Here is an 11,396-nt window from a genome sequence, read left to right as displayed (position 1 = left end):
TGGCGGCAAAAGGGGGACCTACACAATATTAGGCAGGTAGTCATAATGTTATGGCTGATCGGTGTATATATATATATATATATATATATATATATATATATATATATATATATATAACAGAATATCAGATATCCACTCTCTCACACAGGTGGGATATGTCAAATGATTTAGGCATAGATTTAGGCAGCAGAGTCTGTTCAATCACCTACCTGTGGGCACGTGGTGGGACATGGTGGCTTCTCATGGGGAGATCTACGGCCATCTCAGCCACCTGTGGATTATCCAGGATCTGAGCAACATAATTAGAATTACTATCCTTAGTTATTCATGGGGTTTGTTTTGTTACTGTCAATCGTATAACATATAATTTACACATTATTCAAATATTATGTTATTAGCACTTAATCGAGGGTATAAATGAATACATGTAAAAGCTTCACTGACCACCTGACATTGTAATGACAAGAGAAGAGGAACAGACAATCCAAATAGTCCCAGAGTTTAATAAGCTGGGGACAGACCTGTGTGGCATTGCAGACAAACGCTTGTCTGTCTTTTGACCTCAGAGTGAATGAACACTGCACTAATGAGACCCGCGCTTTTTATTCTTGCTGACAGTTCAAGTGAGTCATGACTGTGATCAAGTACAACTGTCAGTTTCTGGCAGTGTGAATCTATTTCGAATCTGCAAATATGAGAAAACAAATCCAAACACTGACATTAGTTCTCATTATTTCTTTCGGGGAATGTTTGGTTGTTGTTTTTCATTTTCATGGATGTTACCCAGCATGCACTGTAACTAAGTAGATCAATGCTACTCTACCCTGCCAACCCATCATTTGCACTTTGAAAGGATGGGAAACATGTATTTCTGGGACAGATTCAAGGTCTAAAGAACGATAAGTGCTCTGAATATAGAAAACAACAAATGTTTACATTTAACTGGGCCAAAAGTAAACGGGAACATGATTCAGGAACACGGTCTGGTGCTGCAATGTGTGGGCAAGCAAGGAAGGCTGTAGCATCTTCACATGTCAAGCTTGAGCTGCAACATTATATATTCATACAAGAGCAAATCAGAAGAAATGAATGTAGTGTTTCTTACAGGATAAATAGGAAAAAAATAGGTATGATACTTGGAGAGGAAGAAATCCACAGGTCATTCAGGAATCATACATTAATAAATATTGATACCTGAGGGGGGTTCCCCACCCTGGTCTCCCGCCCCACAGTGCAGTCTGCGCATGACTAGGGCTGATCGCGGCTCTGACACCAATGTTGCGCCGAGGCTGATGTGTAGCACTACAGAATACAGCAACAAAATAACAAAAATGGCTAGATGCTCTTTTATCTGCACCAAACAACACGGTTCATTTCCCTATAAACCAAGGATGCTGTTTTTGTTCCAACCGAGCTCTTAATTACACAAGTAAGCCTTATATTGCGTTGTTTGTTCAATTAAGGATTCAATTAAGCAATTATCTCAGTTGGAAAAAAAAAACAGCAGGACAGGGTTTGGGACTCCCTGCTACTAACACTGTCGGCCGAGCCCACGTCACTGGCGCGGGTACCCCAATAAACTGAGCCCTCATACCGGCCCACTTCCATTCGGGTCGGGCTCTCCTCCAGTTCCCTGATTAATGGGGATGGGAGAGCAACGGCCACTGTAGTCCCCCCCCCCCTTATATTTTACACACACATATAACGTATATGTATCCAGAGCTGTATATACCTTCATACGATATCCATAACTCCGGTAAGGGATTGGCTGGATATTGTACCTCTCAGAGAGAGAGAGAGAGAGAGAGAGAGAGAGAGAGAATAAATCAGAGCACTTGAAACCTGTTCACATTAGTCCTGTCGTGCCTTTCAAACCACGCACACCTTCCACAGACAGACACAGATCCTGTGTGGATATTACCCCTGCCACCATACTTTCCTAGAAGAAACAAGAGTGCCTGTCATCTCTGTGCTCTGTGGATTAATGTGCCACACTATCATTTGCCTTCTCTTTAATTAAACTTATATCGATGTTGTCATCATGCAGTCGTTTATAACCAGCCCCGGGGAGCTCCAGCGCAATGAAAACAGTTGAAACTTCGGCGGGTGTGACTTGCCGGTTTTACTCTTCTTGTGCTGGGATTGTGGGAGGGATTGCGAGCCGGGATGAGCGCACAGTGCAGCGGCTACCGCAGCGCGGAGGACCGGCTGGTCAGCGGCTTCACCTGTCCGACCCCGGGGGCCGACGCCGGGGCTGTCTACTGCTGTGGCTTCAACGATATCAAGTACTGCTGCGATGACCCCAACAGCTTCTTCCCCTATGAATATGCGTACATGTGGTGGCTGAGGTAAGCAATGGATGAAAGTTCATGTGCAGCTCTGCTATGTGCGCAGTGACGACGGCCAGCATGTGTGTGTCGGTATTGCGCGTCTTTTTGTGTCTACAAATGGATAATGTATCAATTGCTGCCGTGCATGCGTTGTCTTAATCGAGGATAATGGAAACATTGAGGAAAAACAGGTTTCATTAGCAGCCTGTCCTGCTTTCGCCAACATAACCCACTTTGCGCAAGATACCTTGTATTTATCAACGTCGCTGCGAGGTTGTAGAATAGTTGGCGACAAAGCAACGGTCTGACAACGTTGTGACAACATGAACACAACAGTATATTGCGACGATGCCACAGCATTTGTGTCATTACCTGGGAGATAATTGAACATGTGCATGCATCTTTGCTAGGACTGCGCGATCATTTGGATTTGGCTAGTTTGGTTTAGTTTCAACGCTAATGAAATACAATAACTCAGGATAATAACGCGCAACAGTACTGTATCTTTTCAGTTTTCAGTTTAAAACATGAAGTAGTTCATAGACCCGTATAGTATTTGTATTCAATACGTGTGCAGATATACTTTCCATTTTATAATTGTTTTCGTTTTTTAATTGTTTAATTAGGATTTTCAACTCCAATTTACCTATTACTTTATATTGCGTGGGGAATGACCGAGTCAATAAATAATGTATCTATAATTTAGTTCAGGAAATGCATCTAATTCATTGTGAACATTAATAGATACATACATTATAATAGTCATCAACATTTACGGTTGTTATTGAAAATGATAATTGGAGATATTATTACACGAAAGGACACCATCAAGTCTGTCTGTGAGTTTATTGCAAAGGTGTTGATCCTGTTGTTTTTACTCCACACACGTTTCAGTAGATGAAGAGATAATAAGGCATTGGACGGATTTGTTTTCACTGAATAAGGTTTTTGCTTCTATCTTTGCCATTTCAAGGAAACTAGATTTTTCTAGCAGATAAAACATCTGCACTAGAGAACAAATTGACCTTGAAAGATCCCCAAAGGTCCCACGGTGGCAACCAACTTTGCAGGATTGTTTGTCAGCAGGTTTAGTTTAGTTTTTATTATTATTATTTGGCTATGGTTCAAATGACTCAGCAAACTGATATTTTATAGTTATGGGTCTGCATTTTCCCTTTGTGTAAACTCTAAGCAAACTGCCCACTCTGTACTAAATGAATTCAAGGGCCAGCTCCCATCATCAACTGAGTTGACAAAAGAGAGAAAGGTCAATGAATGGTTTCATACACACACCTGAGTGCTAGTCTTGTACATATAATAACAACACACGCGAAACCAGCCTCAAGTCTTTGATTGGCTGGGACAATCCAATGCAGCGATTAAATGAAGTTGTTGTGATTCTGTGACTTTATTCACTGTCGAGTAATCAAGGGTCAGCGTCCTGGCCAGCTGGGCGAGGAGGGATCTCATTCTGAGTGAAGAGCAACACTGAAGGCCTTCCCCCGGTTTCCCTGATGCCTGTGTCCTCTGTCCGCAGTGTCGGGGCTCTGGTGGGCCTGTCCATCGCAGCTGTGGTCTTGCTGGCGTTCATCATCACTGTGTGCGTCCTTTGCTACCTCTTCATTGCCACCAAGCCCAGCCGGCTGGACAATGGACTTCCCCTGCGAGCTCCAGGTGAGGACACGGGGGCCCGCAACACGAGACACAGGGGCCACTGCCTGGGACTATGAGCCCAACGAAACCATATATGCACACATTGATTCATGTGTTTGTACAAAACCGAATATGTCTTGGTGAGTGTATGCTGCTCGTGTATTTATAAGCAACAGTTTCTCACGCTGCATCTCTTTGGGAATGCTTACCATTATTATGATGATGATAAAAAGGTAACAAGGGTAAGAAATAACTTTTGTAATAAAAGCATTCACTTGATTTTCTTCCCACCACTGTGGAATCTTTATTTGTAAATCGTTATTGCGTTGGACACAAATCTGTGGCACAGTAATGTAAGAAATATCCAGTATGGTGGTTACCTTTTACCAGTGAAACAAACCTTTTTATGTTTCCAGAAACTCTTAGTGGTTGATGAAGCCCGCGCCTTTGAAAGACCATTTAGCAAATAAAAAACACAACCTTGAAAATGTTAAAGCTATAAGTGGATTCTAACAGCACATATTAATTATATATTTAATCCTTTTCAAAACATGACAGTTCTTGGCCTGACGCTTCAATTTTTAACACTAGGAATAATTGCTTTTACACACTTGCTTGACTCCTGCGTTTCCTGGACCAGAGGTCTGCAAGTGTGAAACAGCTCATCAAAACTATAATGCTATAATGCTCCCCACAAGTCATGCAGCTAAACTGCATTGTAATTAGCAAATTGATCACTGAAGTCTGGGTTTTGAAAATAAAAAGTACAATTAGTGATAATGGTAAAGCCTTCCCTCGGGAAACACAAATGGCAATTTATGGAGGTATAATATCAAATCCTGCTCTTCATTATCCATTTGCTAAGGTTTTTATGCAAGAATTATATGATTTTGTTGTTGTTGTTAATAACGATTTTAAGCCATTTAAGTTTTCACACACTTAACATACTGCTAATATGTTCCAGGTTAAAAAGAAATTATACAGTACATGCAATCTGTGTATAGTAGCGTTGGAAACTCAGCTGGACACTCTCTCGTGCTTGTGGTCTATAAGGGCTGGTGTTTATTCCCAGTCTCTGTGATGCAGGCGGGTGGAGCTGACAGGTTATTTCAGGTGAGTCCCTCAGTTTCACAGCTGATTGGACCGAGAAATTAGGATTTAAGGATTTAGTCAAGCTGCTGTCGATACACAGCTCTAGGCTGCAGTGTCACCCTGTCCAGCAGCTCCCTGATGGACCTGAGATTGTCTCCCATTCGCGTATTAACCAGGCCCAGCCCTGCCTAGCTTCTGCGATGGGACCCGATCAGAACTGGGCTGGATGTCGGTGCTGAGGTCACAACGCACAGGATAATGGGAGTAGAGTAGAATAGAATTGACTGTTTATAACAAGGCTGGGTTTCAGAGCGAGAAGTAAAGCTCGGTTCAGACGTAGAGTGGTAGTTTGCATCAGGAGGACAATCGAGGGTCTAGGGATTTCTACAGATATTTTATGGTGATTTTGTCCGAACAATGAATACCATTATTACTCTCATACATAATAGTATGTTTGATCATCCATAACAGCAATTGCTTCTAACCTTGAGCTGATATATAAGTTAAACCATCCGCTTCCAGGCCACAACCCTTCCTCTGTGATGACATTACTCTCGCATGTTTCATAGATTGTATGCATAAATGAAAAAACGTAATTTTATAGTGCTCAAAGTTCAATGTACAGTAATAAGAACATTCGCCCCATCGTGCTCGTCTGGTGTCCATTAATATGTGCCTCTTGACAAAAAGCCTGTTCCCTCCAGTTTGGATTTGCAGGGTCTCAATTCTTCAGTGTTCACAAGTTTCTCCGGTCAATGGTTATATACCATGTTACTCTAAGTAACGGCTAAGTAATGGCTAAGTAAGCCATTATATTACATATTGTCTCAATTACCTAATTGACAACTCAGTTTGAATGATATCTTAATGAGCCTGTAGTCTTCTAGGGTCCAGGGTGAGGCTGAGCTGAAGAACATAAGAACATAAGACAGTGTCCAATCGAGAGGAGGCCATTCGCCCCATCGTGCTCGTTTGGTGTCCATTAATAACTAAGTGATCAAGGATCCTATCCAGTCTGTTTTTGAATGTTCCCAAATTGTCTCTTCAGCCACATCGCTGGGGAGTTTGTTCAGATTGTGACGCCTCTCTGTGTGAAGAAGTGTCTCCTGTTTTCTGTCTTGAATGCCTTGAAGCCCAATTTCCATTTGTGTCCCCGGGTGCGTGTGTCCCTGCTGATCTGGAAAAGCTCCTCTGGTTTGATGTGGTCGATGCCCTTCATGATTTTGAAGACTTGAATCAAGTCCCCACGTAGTCTCCTCTGTTCAAGGATGAAAAGGTTCAGTTCCTCAGTCTCTCAGTAGGACTTTCCCTTCAGACCTGGAATAAGTCTGGTTGCTCTCCTCTGAACTGCCTCTAGAGCAGCGATATCTTTCTTGAAGTGTGGAGCCCAGAACTGTCCACAGTATCCAGATGAGCTCTAACTAGCGCATGGGTCATGTACTTATATTAATATAAATTGTTATAATAAACCTGTGCTGTGGTTTTTACTGTGTTTGATATGTCAACAGGAACTGACATTGACTTTCATTGTAAGAATAAACGCTTGAAAGAGTAACCCCCCATCTATAAAAACAAATAATTAATTGTAGTTTCTAAATTCAATATTTGGGGGGTTTTCCTTCCAAGATACAGAACCCTGCTGCTTCTTCTGAGCAGCCCTGACCAGAACTGACGTGTCCGTAATTGCCCTCAGCAGACTGTGTCACTCACTACAGCGCACCTCCCTCCAGACCTCTCTGATGGGCCTAATTGAGTTGTTTCAGATTGATAAACATGCTGATTTGGACTCTGATCCAGAGCAATGAAGACTGAGTGCACTATAGTGGGATTATTCATTTATGATGTTATTGTTGAAGGCATCATTGAGAATTAGTGTATTAAAGAGACTGGACTAAGTGTATCATTTTGTGTTTGCGGTAGAATAGTTACTCCTACTGTGATGCCTCTGTTTACAAGCGAGTGTGGAGTACGGTACTAATTGATTGAACATTCTGTATTGTTAGAATATCATGTTGTGCCCCAACGAAGCTATGAGATGCAAGACCAGTCGCTGTGATAAACTGAAGCAGATAACTTCCCCGGCGTGGAGTTTATAAAAATCAATAGAGGTTTATTGGAATGTGTCTTTAAGGCTGCAAATTCAATTAGGTCCTAAACACAGCAGGTAGTTAGATTCCAGGGGTTGTCTGCGTTTGTCTGAAAAAAACAAGATGAACTGAACGATGTAATAACTGAATGCCAAATATAGCCCTGAAGACCAGACTTTGTCCTTTGACTTTGTAAATTGTCATCTGTTTACACACCAGGCTGCAGCTAAAGGTTGTGTGTCGCTGTGATACACATCAGTACCAGCGGATACACAGTGCTTTAGAAGGTCATACAGAGATTCCCAGGAGTCCCAGTAATATTATTTGTATTATATTATTGTAGAAGAATAATTGCACGTATGGGGATGAGTTCTTCTGCCAGGGTTTGGTTATTCTTCCTGTTATCTCATTAACTTGGTAGCAGTAGAGAAGCTGTCTGTAGCCAAGAAAATCCAGAAAACCACGGACTGGTCTAATAAAAGATGGTTGTGGACTTTATCAGAATAAAGATTTTAGCCAAATACATTAAAACATTTCATTGATTGTAACATCAGCTTCCATAGACACCTGGTGGAAATGTTTATTGAGATTTATCATATTTATCCGATTGGGGTCACTCACTTTCTCCCCTGTCAAATATTAATACCCCGTCCATATAAACCCCGCAGTGTTCGACCCCACTGGCAGACCGTCTTTCCCTCAGTCAGGTGGGTAAACAATTTACCCCTCACACTGGTTTGCAAATCAGGGTTGTAAACTGCTGAAATACTATTACTTTCTTTTTCTTGTCACACTCATTTTAATATGCCTGGAATTGAAGGAATTAAATGATAAATTCTGAATACTTTCAAAGCTCTCAGTGCTTGGCAGAATATGAAGTATTCTGTACTCCTGTGTATCCAGGCTTGAGTTATATTGCTTTGATGTCAGGGTCTTTTTTTTTAGTTTTTACGATTTCTTAATGAATAAAAAGAGCTCTAGATTTTTTCATTCTTTTCAAGAACTACGGGCGTTCTGATAAAAGACTGAGTTCCCTCATATCTCCACCCGTATACTATCAAACCCTTCCCACATCATAGTTATATAGCATTAAAGCACATGCAGACAACTGCGTACCACACAAGGAACGCACCGGCACGATCAGAGCATCTTGTAACTGGAACAAATAAGGGCTTTGTGCATCGCATACAATAACACAACACAAACGCACGAAACACACCGTATCTCAGACGTTCAGTTTGTCCTAATTGTGTGTTCACTGTCATCATGTTGGCCGCTCAGCTAACACTGCTGTTGTGTAACTGACAATGCTGTCTGTCCCCGTGTGTTGCAGGTGCGGACCTCAGCGCTCTGGAGGGCCCCAGTCACTCCACGGCCCCGACGGGCCCCCAGGGCTTCCGCAAGAACTTCCTGAGCCGCAAGCTGGACTGCGACAACCAGCCCCCCGAACCCGACCGGCTCTTTCAGCGGTGCTTCATGGCCACAGTGACCACCATCAACGTGGAGGGGCCCTCCTGAGGAACTGACGGACTCTCTCACTCTAATTTAGTTTTATCTTCCTGCTGTGGGCATTCTGAACCTTCTCCTGCTTTCCACAGCTCTACTTATTGATGTACTTACTTTCTTGTGAGAACTGCAGATGTTTTATTTTCTGTCCTCTTCTAAAGACCAGCCTCCTGGAGCGCGCTTTATTCCTCAAGGGCTATGTCTCCTCGGTGAAGTCCAAGGCAGCGGTGCTCATAGCCGCGGTCTAACGCCAAGCTGAGCCGCCGGTCCTCTGAAAGGAAACTCAGCCAAAGAATAACAGCTCTGTACCGCGGTGTCAGCGTAGCGATCTGAGAAGGCTTTGTGGTTCCCTTTCATATGGACTACAGAAATCAAGTCCTTTTCCTCAAGTGTAAGTAGTAAATGGTATGAGACAAAATGTCTCTGAAAATGTTGAACTGGACTGAGGTTAAGGAGTAATCATTTCTCACATGGAAACCCTTAATGAAATGGCCAATTAAACTGTGTCTGCAAGAACACCTGCCAAAGCAACACTGAAGTGCCCTTGTTCCCTCACCGTCTCGGGCAAACGCCGAAATGCTGGCACACACACATGGGTGCGCAGGCAGGCGAAGGCTTTGAGCTTCGTGTCTTTGTATTGAAATGCTCCAGACCAGCGTGAGTCTCTTGCTAATGATGCAGCCCCTGATGTTTACAAATCAATGTGTCTGCTTTTTCCCCCCATGCATATTTCTGCGTATTTTGTGATGATTTAAAAAGTTTAAAACACAAATCAAGCACTGTTAGTGACCGTTTTCCTTTTTAAGCAAATGGTATTAAAGGTTTTTGAGGAGTTGAGAAGGACCACAGTCCCTGGGGAGAGAGAAAGGAGGGCACAATCATATCAACGCACAGTCACAGCCCTTATTGCCGAGCTCTCGTTCATCTCTCAACGGCTGTGGGATTGCTAATAACCGAGGTTTATTTGTTAGCAGATCCGGCTGTATAAAATCACGCTCAAATAATCGAACCTCTTTTTGAAATAAGCATGTGACTGATAAAAAGGGGAGAAGCTGTCGATTTAATGCCGAGATTTATATGTGTGTGCGTGTCTGTATGTCTGCCCATGGTTATGCATTTCCTACTTGGATTAAGGTTCCTGTTGTATGTATTTTAAATGACCAAGGTCTGTCTGTCTCCTTTTCGAAACATATTCAGCACATCCTGTCTGTCTGTCTGTCGATGTCTGTGGCAGTGCCCTGTAATGGTTATGGAGAATAATGGGATTTTGCAAAGTTGGAAGTTGACAGAATGGAAAATGAATTTCTTTGAAAGTGATTAGGCCTCCGTGTCTAACTCATTCTGCATCGTCGTGTGGGGAAGCACTAGTCGTCCAGAGTTTATAACTTACAGATATTACAACTCCCTCGTCGCCTCAAGCTGGCTGAAGGAATTGTAAAGTTTAATTCCTCGGTATTAAACAAAATCATTGATCAGACCAGGGGATTTGAAGACCGCGGCACCGCAGAGCATGCCCTGCATCCAAACCTGCTCCAGCCTTCTTAAAAAAAAAACAGAACAGAAAGAAAAACATATTCAGGCCTGTAAGGTATTGCTGTTCTCAGACAGGCTGTAATATTTATCAGATTGTAAGGTATTGGTGAGGTTCTTATGAGTCCAAAACATGCATAACTTTTCTTCTTCATCTTCATCATCTTCAACCTATATTGATTCACTACTGGATGAGGGCCTCCCCAGCTTACTTCAGTTTATATTTTCCCTCTTCTGTGTCACACCTGCAAAGCCTGTTATTTCATATTCTCCTCTTTCATGTGGTCATCTTCAAGGTCTTCTCATCTTTTGGGATCCATTTGATAGTTTCGATCTGCTCTTCCTGCAATGTGTCTGACTCATTGCCATTTCAATAATATATATATATATAATTCCATTCCTGAATCAAGAAAGGAAGCCATTCTTTGATCCATTTTGTGAGACAACATTCAAAGCGGAATATTTTGTAACAGCACCAGAGCCTCTCGGCGCCCCCTGGAGGCCGCAGACTCACCTGGGGCAGCAACTGCACTGCATCCCTTTAATGTAGGCATCAAAGAAACGCTGATGGAAACAGGCCATGCATTCCTGCTGGCTGCGGGACGGGCAAACCAACAGAGTTTAACACTGGTCTTTCTTTTGCTTCGTAGATAGGAGATGATTAATACATGTTTCGACTGTGAAACAATAATTATAATAGTAATATCAATAAATAATAATGAGAGTAAGGGTAAGGTGAGATGCGTGTCACTGAAAATGCTTACAATAGGATTTTAGGAGGCCAGTCCACCTGTTTTGTCATTTGGTCATGATTCATGATATATATATATATATACACACACATACAAATATACATTATAAACATCCATAAATGTATAGTACAGCTGAGAAAAACATGTATTTTTCCAGAAGCAATTTACACCGATAATCATCTCAAAATGCAGCTGCCATGTGTCTGTGTGGGGATTCATTTATTAACCTCTCTAACGTGAACTTTATCCATCCATATATCTACTATATAAATACACACAACACACACATGTATAAATACACATACACATAAATTACATATATACATAAAGTATATATGTGTGCTTTAATCATAGACAAGACAAAAAAGTTCAAACACATCTGCTTTCTATATCAAGGTATACTTGTACTTACTGCATGTAATTTTAAATTACTGCGATTGAAAGAA

At 42.0% G+C, this 11,396-nt stretch overlaps 1 protein-coding gene across 1 annotated transcript; it reads left to right on the top strand.

The window, feature by feature from the left end:
- Positions 1-1,767: 1,767 nt before the first annotated feature.
- LOC136714426 (protein shisa-like-2A) lies at positions 1,768-9,740 on the top strand. The gene is made up of 3 exons (XM_066691929.1): positions 1,768-2,348; positions 3,868-4,004; positions 8,496-9,740. Exons 1-3 carry the CDS (start codon positions 2,167-2,169, stop codon positions 8,678-8,680), a joined length of 504 nt encoding a protein of 167 aa, XP_066548026.1. The 5' UTR covers positions 1,768-2,166; the 3' UTR covers positions 8,681-9,740.
- The last annotated feature ends 1,656 nt before the right edge of the window (positions 9,741-11,396 follow it).

The sequence above is a fragment of the Amia ocellicauda genome, chromosome 19 (assembly GCF_036373705.1).
Source record: "Amia ocellicauda isolate fAmiCal2 chromosome 19, fAmiCal2.hap1, whole genome shotgun sequence".
NCBI classification, from domain to species: Eukaryota; Metazoa; Chordata; class Actinopteri; order Amiiformes; family Amiidae; genus Amia; species Amia ocellicauda.
This window is presented reverse-complemented; position numbering and strand designations above follow the sequence as displayed.